Source organism: Mya arenaria, chromosome 7 (assembly GCF_026914265.1).
Source record: "Mya arenaria isolate MELC-2E11 chromosome 7, ASM2691426v1".
In the NCBI taxonomy this organism is placed as follows: domain Eukaryota; kingdom Metazoa; phylum Mollusca; class Bivalvia; order Myida; family Myidae; genus Mya; species Mya arenaria.
Genome location: NC_069128.1, coordinates 58,665,403 through 58,680,089, shown reverse-complemented (window position 1 = coordinate 58,680,089; position 14,687 = coordinate 58,665,403). Strand labels below are relative to the sequence as shown.

Sequence of the window (14,687 nt, the reverse complement as noted above, 5' to 3'; positions counted from 1 at the left end):
GGTGATGGTGATGATGATGATGATGATGATGATGATTGAGATTCATAGGACATTTTAAGGAGCAACCAGTCAGCACTCGAAGGTTTATAAAGACCAAGGCATTAGCCTCCACTGGGGCTGACTCGCTTATCATTAAAATGCCATACTGCCAGAAGTGATATTTTATATTTTTTAAATTATACCAAACATTTTATATTACCATGCAATATTTTTAGAGCAATCTGTCAACTGGCTGTTGTCTGGCCATATTTACTTGCGACATTTTCACATTGAAAATTGCAAAGTCACAAAGAACAGTTTGATGAAATTAGCAGTCCATAAATTATTTTTGGACATGTCGGGACTGTCCAAAAATGTTTTATGGACCACTGACTTATGGACCACTGACTTCATAAAACTGGATATTTATGAAAATGCAATGATATACAAACCAATCGATTTTATATATGCAAAGAAGGGACACATTTATGTAAGGTATAATATTGATTATTATGAAGCTAACTATGATTGTGTTATATCTTCCAGGGATACAAGGCTTATATAGATGAATGTGATTTACCCGACGACATGCGAGAGAAGTGCAAGATCGTCTTCGGCAACATTCACCAAATATATGATTTCCACAAAGAGTAAGATCACAAGATATTTCCTTTGAAATTGAAGGCATATTGATGATGTATAACTTCCACAAAGAGTAAGATCACAAGATATTTCCTTTGAAATTGAAGGCATATTGATGATGTATAACTTCCACAAAGAGTAAGATCACAAGATATTTCCTTTGAAATTGAAGGCATATTGATGATGTATAACTTCCACAAAGAGTAAGATCACAAGATATGTCCTTTGAAATTGAAGGCATATTGATGATGTATAACTTCCACAAAGAGTAAGATCACAAGATATTTCCTTTGAAATTGAAGGCATATTGATGATGTATAACTTCCACAAAGAGTAAGATCACAAGATATTTCCTTTGAAATTGAAGGCATATTGATGATGTATAACTTCCACAAAGAGTAAGATCACAAGATATTTCCTTTGAAATTGAAGGCATATTGATGATGTATAACTTCCACAAAGAGTAAGATCACAAGATATGTCCTTTGAAATTGAAGGCATATTGATGATGTATAACTTCCACAAAGAGTAAGATCACAAGATATTTCCTTTGAAATTGAAGGCATATTGATGATGTATAACTTCCACAAAGAGTAAGATCACAAGATATGTCCTTTGAAATTGAAGGCATATTGATGATGTATAACTTCCACAAAGAGTAAGATCACAAGATATGTCCTTTGAAATTGAAGGCATATTGATGATATATAACTAGTTGATTTTGAGCTAGAGTAACAGTAAGACAAATGATGAAAACCGCAGGTTAAAGCTGCAAGATTGTCTTCAAAGCTGCACTCTCACAGATCAAACTTTTTGACAACTTTTATTTATTTTTTGTCTCGGAATGAGCCAATTTTTTATGTAAATGTCTGGAAACCAGTCACAGTTTTTCATATTTATGTTCATGATATGATGATTTATTCATTTTCTTAAAGCGTTTGTAACGCGTTGAGCCATAAATCAATAATTTTCGAATGTAAATATGATAACATTTGATCTGATTTTTACCAGCAGTCTTATATCACTGGTTTCCAGATATTTTTGCAAAATTGTTGCATTGCCAAATGATTAACTGTGGTCTACTGTAGTCTCATAAGGTAGAAATACTGTGTTTAATGCACATTTCTTTCAAATTAAAATCGGTATCCTCCATAAGAAACATTGTTTTTGACATTTATTCATCCTTTTTGGAATATTAAAACTAAAGTATTTATTGTGGTAAATCTTATTTGGGAGTAAGAGTGCATGTTTAAACTGTGAATGGGTTGAATGGCTTATAGATCACAAGAAAAAAACAAACCTGATATATTATGAAAAATTATAAACCTTTGATATGGTATTTCTGTTCTGGTTTAATAATGTAGGAGATTGTTTTAGAAAAGAGATATTTTAATAAGTGCTGGGAAAATATCTAGATCAATGTTTAAAATTGGCTTGTTTAGTAAAATATACTTAGTTTTGTCAAAGAAACATGCAGCTTGAGTGGCAGCTTATTGCCATTTTATGATTTCTACCAGGCAACATTAACTATCAACATTTCTATATTTTAAAAGTTTGTTGCATTTTTGATCACTCTGACCTAAGTATTGGTTGAGTTCTGCCCCTTTGATTAATGGCAAAAAAATAGATAGGCATTTGGTATTCACTTGCAGTACTCATGTTTGTATGCTGAATGAAATTTTATTCTCCATACAATCCTGCCTAAATGTTGTAAATGGTTGCTGTAGTTTCTGTATTTGTTTTTCAGGACGTTTTCTGAAGAACTACAGAAATGTGCGGCAGACCCTGAAAGATTGGCGGGGCTCTTCCTCAGATATGTAAGTATATGCAGTGTGTTTTTTTCTGACTAATTTAGAACTCCATTCCCAGGCAATGCTAAAACATACTTTTTTTCCAAAAGAATAACATTTTTTATTTTTTTTTTTTTTTTTTTTTTTATCAAATTTGGGACACTCAGACCTTTCTTGTATGAAAGAGTTCATGTTTTCTGAAGGAAAAATCATACTGTTTAATTTGCTGGAAGACTTTTATTACACTCTTTTATCTTTACTGTCTATATTTTAAAGCACTTTTGTTCATTTCTGGGCACTATTCCCTATTTCAGTCTAAATGGGGGATTTACGCATTTTTTTTCAAATCAGAAAGGCCTTTGTCTTTTTTCCAAAATCATGGGGAAAAACACTGATATCATAAATTTATTATATTCAATTAATCAAAACTTTTGAATAACATTAAATAAAGAACGATTTTGATCATTCTCAAGATCCACTGTAAAAGATCCACTGTAAATGCTTTTGCACTATGGGTACAGTAGAGTTTTTGTCATTTCTCATCCAATGGTATGTCTAGACAAGTTATGTTGTCAGTCTTTAGAAAAAAATAATTAAAGAGAAAATAAGCCATGTGGCTGGTTTTATAAAACATATCTTCAATTCAGATGCATCGTAAACATTTCTTAATGCTTGAATATGAAAACTGATGATATTGAAGTTAACTTTCATATCAAATATACCTGCAGGGGTGGCTTAAGAATTTTGCTATATAGGGGTGCTCTTTGGTAGCATATTCTCTTCCCAAAGAAAATAAACAAAGCTCTGTTTTAATTTGGACTTAATGTTCTTCCATGGAAAAATTTAGCCATTTTAGTCTGAAATAGTTTATCTAAGTGCATTAATTTCCTATTGTTTCTTGGATATTAACATAAAAAAGAAAACTCAAAGGATTTAACAGGGGGTGCGTGCTGGGTGGGCGCCGGTCTAAATATGCCAGCGCTAATATAAATAATCTGCTTGCACACACATGAACATGATATTGTTACTTTAAAGACCCACAATATAGGTTTATGCCAATATATATTCTTTAATTTTAATGCATTATCATGTTAAATACATTGGACTTTAATGATCAAAACAAAAAATGCAGATAACAGATATAAAAATATTAGCAACATAATGGCCTTTTTTTAACTGTGGAATTTGTGGCCATGTAGGTTTTGATTAAAAAAAACACACATTTATTAAGGCTTTTATTTTGTTAGCCGTACCTAATACATATGGGTTTTTTTATCAATAAAATACAACCTACATTTTCAGCCAATAAAATTGCAGATAGATGATCATTAAGTACTCGACTTAATAATTAAGAATTTCTACTTTCGCAGGTTTTTAAAGGTCCGCATACTGCCACTCATCAATAACACACTTCTTGCGTCTGATTTTACGTTGACAATGTTGAATTCTAAGTCTGTTAGATGACCTGAAGTAATGTCTAAATGATTAAGAATTTAATTCATGTCATCTAACTATCACTTAAAAGTTAATTAAGTTAAACATCATAGTGCATTAAATCAAATATTTATATTTTTGTATCAACCTATATTGTGGACCTTTAATACCTATGCTAGTTTTACAGTGTTTGGCACCTATTGCCTCTCGATTGGGCAAAGTTACAGATACATTTAATTAATCGATATTATTTATACACAAACATAAAGCGATAGAGAAAAAAGTCACCTATTTCTGGTCTAACTATTTGGCAGTTAAAGCTGGTATGAAGACGATGGCATTTGAATTATAAACCTCAAAGCAGAAATTTCTATGAACACACATTAAATTGCCCAGAAAATTTTCAAATGAAGGTTTGTGGTTTAAACCAATTAAATGGCATGTTCTCCCCGCTGTGTTAGTGCACATTTTATGATGCAGTAAAAATGAAAGTTATCGCTTTTAATGTTTTAATCAGAGATCATTAATTATGCACCTGCTGTATGACTGTCTTTAATTATGTCTGTTATTTGATGGAGGCATTCAAAATTAAAGCTCTGTTTGTAAGTGTAATTTAGAAATTATTCAATCATTCAGATATTATTGATAATTGATACAAGGAAGATTAAATTCAAGATTAAATTTCAGCTTGTCCGTTTTTCAAAGAAAAGAAATCATAACAGTATTGCAATAGCCTTGATAGTCTATATGTATAATTTGAAACTTGAATGATGACCAATTCTAAAAACAATTGAAGATATTCAATTAAAACTTAGTACACAATGTCACATGTTTGATTAAGGGCCTATAACACCTGATTTGGTTGTCTGGCTAGTGCAGTGGTTAGTGCACTCGCTTCTCACCAAGGTGACCCGGGTTCGATTTCCGGCCTGGGCGCATGTGAGTTTGGCATGTGGTCACCAAGCCGGGCAAGTGGGTTTCCTCCGGGTACTCCGGTTTCCCCCACAACACAAGACCACACTCTCTTGTAACATCGTGTAAACGAGAGTGATATATATAATGTTGTAATAACTTGTTGCACAATTGTTGTAAAATAAATAAGTTTAAACTCCTGATTTAATAACTGAGGTCATTTGTCTTTTTCAACTGTAACAGATGAGCATTGACATCCCCATACTGCTCTCTTGTTTGCCGGTATTCATAAAACATCTAAACTCATTTCCTTACTTAAGTCATTTCATTAAGTTAAGTAACTCTCTTATCATATGATATAATTGCCGCATAATATCTGAAATATATCTGAAATACTTACTTTTCACTGATTTGATTTAAATAAATACTTAAATGTAAAAAAAACAACTGTTTACTTCACTTTTTATTTGACAAAGAAAATATTAGGAAATTGACTTCAGTTGAGAAATGACTTAAGATGTTTTATGAAAACCGCCCCAGGTGGCTAACATTTCTTGTAATGAAAGGCATATTTTAGCAAGAAAACAATGTATACTTGAATCATGAATTTATTTAAGCGACATGTGTTTTTTTAATTAGTGTAATTGGTTTTCATGTTTTTTAGTATCTCACATTTAATTAAATTGAATTCATAAATAACTTTGTAAGGCTCTCCTTGCAACTGTGGAAACTAACGGTCCTTCGAGCATTGAACTTGCTGTTCTATGGAATTTCCGAGCATTCTTCATGTTATGCCTGTGTTTAATGTTAAGATCATGTTTATTATCTTCCCCGGTAAAAAAATCACCAAAGTTTACAGTTTCTGGTCTGTGTTGTTTAAACTGTTAAGTCTTCCGGCAAATTAAACAGTGATATAAGATATATACACCGAAACACCTTGGTGTTGTTGAATGTATCTGTTAATGCCGTGGTAATTGAAGCCTCAAAGAAAATAAATACTGGAAATAAGGGTTACAAGTATTCAACAATATTTTCAATTAAAATACCTTGGAAATGTTTTATCTGTTATTTTAAGACATTCAGAAAACACATTTAGGTTTCTACAATGTTCTTACATGGCCATACTGTTTTTATAATAATTTTTTTGATTGGCAAGCATATTTTTTTTAAAGATTTCTAAATACTGCACCAGAAATCTAACACAGACCTTGCTATAAGCTTAACATCATTGAGATTCTTCCACATAGCCAACGGGTTTCGACTGTATCTCAGTCGAAAAAAAAGAAAATGCAGATTTTTTCACAGCCTAATTATTGATTGTCAAAGTTTACTTTCATATAAAAATCTCTGTTCTTTTATTTTGAAAACTAAGACATTAATTTTTTCATGTGGGGCTTTTAGCAAAATCCTTAGACTAACTTTGTACATGATGTCATATATGATCAAACTAGTACTTCATTTTGAAAGTTAGTCTATTTATGTTATCTGTGTTACAGGAGAGGCGACTTGGAATGTATGTGAAGTACTGCGAGAACAAACCCAAATCTGAATACATCGTGTCCGAATATATCGACATCTTCTTCGAGGTATTTTCAGTTTGGTTTATAATAAATTATGATTACTAAAGTGTAGAAAATATTTAGGCTTCCACATTTCCTGTAGATTGACAATTTTAGAACTAAGAAAACTCAAAAACTTGATTATAACAATAAACAGAAGATATTAGTATTTCAGAAAACTCAAAATTTACTCAAACATAAAAAATTAATACTAAGCAACATGTTGTTGTTTTTTCCATATTTTTGTTTCTATAGAACCAGCTTTACATAATGATTAGAAAGATATTTGATGAAATGAAATCTCATTGCTGAAGTTATTTCTTTATTAGTGTAACATTCATTTCGAAATGAAAACGCAAAATTTATTTGGCAAGAAACTTACTCAATGTTTCCATAACTATTCTACCAGTCTGCCTTGCTGGTTCCCTGTGACTGTATGTGTTGTATTACAGGAGATCCGTCAGAAGCTGGGTCACAGACTGAACCTTGCAGACCTGCTGATTAAACCAGTCCAGCGAATCATGAAATACCAGCTCATACTCAAGGTAACCAGTCTGATACAACACACATACTCAAGGAAACCAGTCTGATACAACACACATACTCAAGGAAACCAGTCTGATACAACACACATACTCAAGGAAACCAGTCTGATACAACACACATACTCAAGGAAACCAGTCTGATACAACACACATACTCAAGGAAACCAGTCTGATACAACACACATACTCAAGGAAACTAGTCTAACACAACACACATACTCAAGGAAACCAGTCTGATACAATACACATACTCAAGGTAACCAGTCTGATACAATTCACATACTCAAGGAAACCAGTCTAATACAACACACATTCTCAAGGAAACCAGTCTAACACAACACACATACTCAAGGAAACTAGTCTAACACAACACACATACTCAAGGAAACTAGTCTTACACAACACATACACTCATGATAACCAGTCTAATACAACACACATACTCAAGGAAACCAGTCTAATACAACACACATACTCCAGGAAACCAGTCTAATACAACACACATACTCAAGGAAACCAGTCTTACACAACACACATACTCAAGGAAACCAGTCTTACACAACACACACACTCATGATAACCAGTCTAATACAACACACATACTCAAGGAAACCAGTCTAATACAACACACATTCTCAAGGAAACCAGTCTGATACAACACACATACTCAAGGAAACTAGTCTTACACAACATACATACTCAAGGAAACCAGTCTAACACAACACACACACTCATGATAACCAGTCTGATACAACACACATACTCAAGGTAACCAGTTTAATACAACACACATACTCAAGGAAACCAGTCTGATACAACACACATACTCAAGGAAACCAGTCTAATACAACACACATACTCAAGGAAACCAGTCTAATACAACACACATACTCAAGGAAACCAGTCTAATACAACACACATACTCAAGGAAACCAGTCTAATACAACACACATTCTCAAGGAAACCAGTCTGATACAACACACATTCTTAAGGAAACCAGTCTAACACAACACACATACTCAAGGAAACCAGTCTGATACAACACACATGCTCAAGAAAACTAGTCTAACACAACACACATACTCAAGGTAACCAGTCTGATACAATACACATACTCAAGGTAACCAGTCTGATACAATTCACATACTCAAGGTAACCAGTCTGATACAACACACATACTCAAGGAAACCAGTCTAATACAACACACATACTCAAGGAAACCAGTCTAATACAACACACATACTCAAGGAAACCAGTCTAATACAACACACATACTCATGATAACCAGTCTAATACAACACACATACTCAAGGTAACCAGTCTAATACAACACACATACTCAAGGAAACCAGTCTAATACAACACACATACTCAAGGAAACCAGTCTGATACAATACACATACTCAAGGTAACCAGTCTGATACAACACACACATTCATGATAACAAGTCTAATACAACACATAAATTCCTTATGGCATTGATAAGTTAGTGCAATGACCATCAGAGTTTTTAAAATGAAACACAATGAGTTCTAAGTATGGAAATGTGTTTTTCTAGGCATTTAAAAATAATCCTTGAAAGTGACAATCTTTTGGTTTATAGATATCATCCATGTGTGCAGGCCTTTAGTTTGTATGGTTTAAATAAATATATGCACCTTGTTCAAGGAATCTTATCAGATGTTTCATTGAATTTGTCATAGTCACTAAGTAAGCAAATACTTGAGCCGGAAATCAGTACACACAATCTTAAGTATTTACGTTGTTAGTCTGAAGTAGACACTGGTTACTGTTATTTATCAATCTAAGATGCACATGTTTTTATAGGCCATGTATCTGTGGGTGTCAATTGGCACATTGTTCAAAACTTTGTTTTAAGTTAACAGCATGATTAACAACATGTTAAAACAACTTGATTGTTTACTTTAAACTTAAGATATTTAATTATGTGCTCACATATCTAGATTTCTGACTTCTCTATCTTTAGTCTAAACATGAAATAGTACATGTCAAAGACATTTTAAAATAAATGCAAAATAAACTCACCTTTAAAAAAGTATGTAATATCTATATATAGTTATTTATTTATACTCCCGCACAATGGCAGCCTGTCCATCCGTCTATCCACATGTTACCATAGTCCTATCACATGCTACCATAGTCCTATCACATGCTACCATAGTCCTATCACATGCTACCATAGTCCTATCACATGCTACCATAGTCCTATCACATGCTACCATAGTCCTATCACATGCTACCATAGTCCTATCACATGCTACCATAGTCCTATCACATGTTACCATAGTCCTATCACATGCTACCATAGTCCTATCACATGTTACCATAGTCCTATCTCATGCTACCATAGTCCTATCACATGTTACCATAGTCCTATCTCATGCTACCATAGTCCTATCACATGTTACCATAGTCCTATCTCATGCTACCATAGTCCTATCACATGCTACCATAGTCCTATCACATGCTACCATAGTCCTATCACATGCTACCATAGTCCTATCACATGCTACCATAGTCCTATCACATGCTACCATAGTCCTATCACATGCTACCATAGTCCTATCACATGCTACCATAGTCCTATCACATGCTACCATAGTCCTATCACATGCTACCATAGTCCTATCACATGTTACCATAGTCCTATCACATGCTACCATAGTCCTATCACATGCTACCATAGTCCTATCACATGCTACCATAGTCCTATCACATGCTACCATAGTCCTATCACATGCTACCATAGTCCTATCACATGCTACCATAGTCCTATCACATGCTACCATAGTCCTATCACATGCTACCATAGTCCTATCACATGCTACCATAGTCCTATCACATGCTACCATAGTCCTATCACATGTTACCATAGTCCTATCACATGCTACCATAGTCCTATCACATGTTACCATAGTCCTATCACATGCTACCATAGTCCTATCACATGTTACCATAGTCCTATCACATGCTACCATAGTCCCATCACATGTTACCATAGTCCTATCACATGCTACCATAGTCTCATCACAGGTTAGTTGGTCTGTTTTTCATAGCCTTTAGTGTTATCCTTGGTGTCTTCCTTGGTGTCGTCCTTGGTGTTGGCATGCGCAATCATGAACCTTGGCCACCACTCTAAAACAATTCAAGATTATGGAATCAAACTTGGTGCACATGTTACCAGAGACAATACTCACATGTATAGCAAGGCCCATAACACCGGCTATAACAATTGTTGAGTTATTCCCTAAACAGAACAAAACTCAAGACTATTGTAATTCGTTGTTCTGAAGTGCGCCTGTTTTATTTTATAACTAAGTCATTTATGCAGTTATGATGATATTCGTAATTTTCAGGACATCCTGAAGTACACAGAGAGAGCGGAGCTGGATGTGACGACCTTGAAGAAAGCCTACAAGGTGATGTGTATCGTACCCAAGGACGCCAACGATATGATGCAGTTTGGACGGTTACAGGGTTACGATGTATGTGTTCCCATCCTTTCATTAGTTTGTCTGTGTTTAAAAACCCAATTATCACATGTTTGAGTAAGTGTCCTGCAGCCAATGGCATAAAATGTGTCCAGGTAAGTGTCCTGCAACCGATTGTATAAAACGTGTTTGAGTAAGAGTACTTTAGCGAATTGTATAACACATGTTTGAGTAAGTGCCCTGCAGCCAAATGCCTACAACTGGCTTATATTTTCCGTTTTCACCTACTTTCCTTTGGGTTCACCTACTTTCCTTTGGGTTAAATTCTTGAAACAGACTCTTAGGCTTGTTATTATGCATGCTTTTTCAGGTTTCAGTTAGATATAACTAAGAACATTTACAAAAAATGTTGTTTTAAATGTTTTTTAAAATTCAAATGCCTTGTGAATGACATTTGGAATAATTTTATCACATGGATATTAATCATGTATTCATTATATTGATTGGCACGTATTGAAATTGAAAGTGTTTGTTTCCCTGGTTTCACTGACAGCTGTGATTGTACATAACGCAATAGTTACCTCCTCTTGAAGACACAGCAGTTGAGATGTGACCCGTGAATGGATCATGCTCAAGTGCTATGGTTATTTATACATGGTCATTGGTATTACAAAAGTCTTATTGTTCCTTAAAAAAATTCAGGAAGATAAAGCTATCATATTATTATAAAAGAAATTTTACAATTTGTTCATTGTCTGATATTAGCCTTGGTTTTGTTGGGGGCATTAACAGCTTGCAAAACAATTAGCATTAGTCATAATTTGAAAACTATAAAATGAAACTTAGTCCACATGTTGCCAGTTCAAATATGAACAAGTATAGCAAGGGCCACAACTCTGGATATAATGATTGTTGAGAGTAATGCCCCTTTTTGGATTCAAATAATGAAAAAGTATAGCAAGGCCCACAACTCTGGCTATAACTATTGTTGAGATTAATGCCCCTTTTTATTAAAAAAAACACTGAGAAGCATTGGTTTTTCGCTCTGTGGCATTCTGGTTGTGATTTGAGTTTTCCCTTGTCTCACCACATTCATAATGAAGACATTAGATGTATTGGATTGATTCCCAGTCTAATAGAAAGCTGGCTGTTGACATGGAATGCATTTACTGCACATTACAAAACACCAGAAGCAGACAATAACATTGTGGATATAATCACTATATTGTAAAGATATTGGCTGAGATAAAAGATCTTCTGATGAACAATGTCGTTTTTGCTAAAACATGCAACTTAGCACTTGCCTTTCAGGATTGACTGTAAGAGCTTTACATGTGCTATGCATGAACATGGTACCAGGGCAGTCGATGTCTTGTAAAAAATGTCATAAGGTCAACAGTCCATACCTCCCATTAATTTGGATAAAAATACAAACAACTTTATATATCAAAATTGTGGGTCTACTTTTTGTGGAGTTGTTTTATTTATCTATCTTTTCCATGCATTTTGAGTTCATTGTGGACAAAAAGACAATGTGACTCATTTTGCGTGGTCAGATTGGGGGCATGGAGGCGGGCGTGCAGTTTGATTTTTTAATAAAGTTGAATTTTCTTTCCAGGGTAAAATTACTGCTGTTGGAAAATTACTGCTACAAGGCACGTTGTCCGTTTCTGAATTTCCGAGTTCGACGGGGCCCAAAGGGGGACAACTGAAGTTTAAGGAGCGAAGAGTGTTCCTGTTTGAACAGATAATACTCTTCAGTGAAATGACTGAGAAGAAGCGGGGAAATATGGTCAGCGAATACTACCTGTTCAAGAACAGTCTCAAGGTGGGAATCAAGGCTTGGATTATCTTAAGATACAAAGAATGATAAACTCTTGTATAGACTTTATATTGACTTTTCCAGTGTAAGACCTTTTGGATGATTACATTTCAGTAATATAAAAAATAAATATCCTGTCCATTGCTGTAGATTTGATACAGTGTACAGAGTCCCGGCAGTGCTAAATGACAGCAAATAAGGTGCCTCGGTTTTGCTCAGTGTCTGTTGCTACGGCATTTTCATTATTAAATGTAACTTTGTAGTTATTTCATGAATTCAGAGGTCGATCCTATTAGTTTGCATTGTATTAGTTATTTTTATTTATTTGCTCTCTAAATTTTAACCGAGGCTGGTGCCTCGGTGTGCCTCAGTGTGGCTACGGCACTACTGTCTTACGTCATCAAATTTGGTAGGAGTTAAGGGATTCATGTTTGGTAAATGATTCTATGAACTTTATGAACTGTCTTACTTTTCATTGGGAAGAGGTAAATCTGACCACTGTTCATTCTCATTCCTTACTCCTACATATTCTCAAGGCAAAAATTTCCAAATGACTTTTTTAAACCATCTACCTTAATCTACATGATACAATTATCCCCATAACCACAGTTTTGTACATATTGATAGAATAGATCCATGTAATAGCTAAAATGATATCTCATCCAATTTCATCACGCCACCACTGAATTGATTTTTATTTCTTTTAAGTTTCGTTATACATGACTAAGCCCCTGTCCATCATAGGTAAACAAGATGTCGATGACAGACAACGTGGACAATGAAACCACGCGATTCATGCTGCGCGATCAGACGCCCGGAACAGATATGAAGTTTGTTATTCAGGCCCCGTCCGAGGATGTGAAAAACACGTGGGTGTCGGCTATTCAGCGTATACTTGAAATGCAGGGGGATTTCCTCAGAGGTCAGTGGATATTGTTTGACACGCAAGTAGCTTTGTGACGTGTCTGTGGTGATTCAAACACCTAAACTTAAGGTGGTTGACGTTGATTCAGAACTTAAACGATGCAGTTAATCTCCCTTATAATAAACTTATAAGCAACCATTTTTTTACATTGCTATATTATAGATGATTTCGTAAATTTATCCTGTATCCCAGTGTAGCACTTGAAATTGATAAAGTGTACAACACCAGTCTTGTTATGCAAACAAAAATAATTAAGCCAAGCTGAGTTTCATTTGAATGTTAAGTAGAATAATGTTGTTTTTTCTCAGTTCAGTTATTTTTGTTTTCAGCTCTGCAGTCCCCGATAGCATTCTACAATAAAGAAAAAGAACTTACGAAGGAATTGTAAGTATAGTGGTAACATATTTGTACAGTCTATAATTAGCTTCTCAGCCTACAAAAGCTAACTTTGGCGAATTTAAAAGCTAAAAAAATGAAAACATATTTGAATGTATGTTGCCGGAGACAGTCTGGACTTCAGTAGCCAGGCCAATAACTCTACCTCTTATTCCTGTCGAGATATGTCGATATTCCTGTCGAGATATGTCGATATTCCTGTCGAGATATGTCGATTGTTTAACAGAAATACCTACAGGCAAGCCTTTACAATCGCTCTCGTTTAACTTGAGAAACAGTCTTACCTCGAGGTATCTTTCGTTTAACTTCTTTTATTAAAAATCATAAATTTGTCTATAATCTTTTATAGAATAAGGCGTTCTCTTGATTTTCAAGTGGTAATAAATGAAACACTAAAAAAAAATCAGGCAGCGATAAAAAATTGCACCTGCAAATAAGACAGATGGAATGTTTTAAATTAAACAGGATTTACTTGAAATAACCATAGATTCCGTTTTTTAAGGAAACATCTCGAGGAATGAATCAGTAAATTGTAAAAATAAAATCCTCAAAGTTTTATGATTTTTAAAGATTTAATTAATTTTTAGAAATAGAAATAATATTAAAAATTAATTAAACTCCTTTAAAACTTGCAGCGGTGGAAATGATTTGTCTTTGGAGTAAGTTATTGCATAAAGATCCATATAGGCTTAAAATAGCTTTGATGTAGGCTAAAAATAGCATTGATTGAGGCTAAAAATAGTTTTGAATGAGGCAGAAAATAGCATTGATTGAACCTAAAAAATTAGTTTTGAGTGAGGCTGAAAATACCCTTATTTTTAGCAGTGAATGAGGATAATAATTGCATTGAATTAAAAGTCCTTACAGCAGACTGGTTTAGACACATTTGCATAAGCTTGGTAGCAGATTTGTTTTGCACCATTCTGTAGTAAAATATTATTTTGTAGATGTTTATATGAACATTAAGACAGTTTTTGAACAATTTTAAAATATAAAGGTTTTTTTCTTGTGCGTAAATTATATCAATTAAAGAAATAACCCAAATTTTATGGGTTTTTTCAACACAAATTAATGTTCATATTTAATATTTTGCCAAATTCATACTTAAGAATGTTGCATATGCTTGTGTTATCAACTTGTTGAAAATGTTTAAACCCTCACAGAATTTTGAGCACATTTACAATTGTGTGAACAGCATGTGAAACATCATTGTCATTATTAACTCCCCTTG

The 14,687-nt window shown here is 34.0% G+C and overlaps 1 protein-coding gene across 1 annotated transcript in view; it reads left to right on the top strand.

Annotated features, from left to right (window-relative positions):
* Positions 1-14,687, top strand: part of LOC128240369 (kalirin-like) — a 206,779-nt gene that overhangs the window by 163,223 nt on the left and 28,869 nt on the right. The window contains 9 exon segments of the mRNA XM_052956997.1: positions 526-629; positions 2,369-2,438; positions 6,254-6,343; positions 6,769-6,861; positions 10,239-10,367; positions 11,932-12,141; positions 12,880-13,057; positions 13,390-13,444; positions 14,092-14,115. Of these exon segments, the coding sequence (XP_052812957.1) occupies positions 526-629; positions 2,369-2,438; positions 6,254-6,343; positions 6,769-6,861; positions 10,239-10,367; positions 11,932-12,141; positions 12,880-13,057; positions 13,390-13,444; positions 14,092-14,115 (953 nt within the window).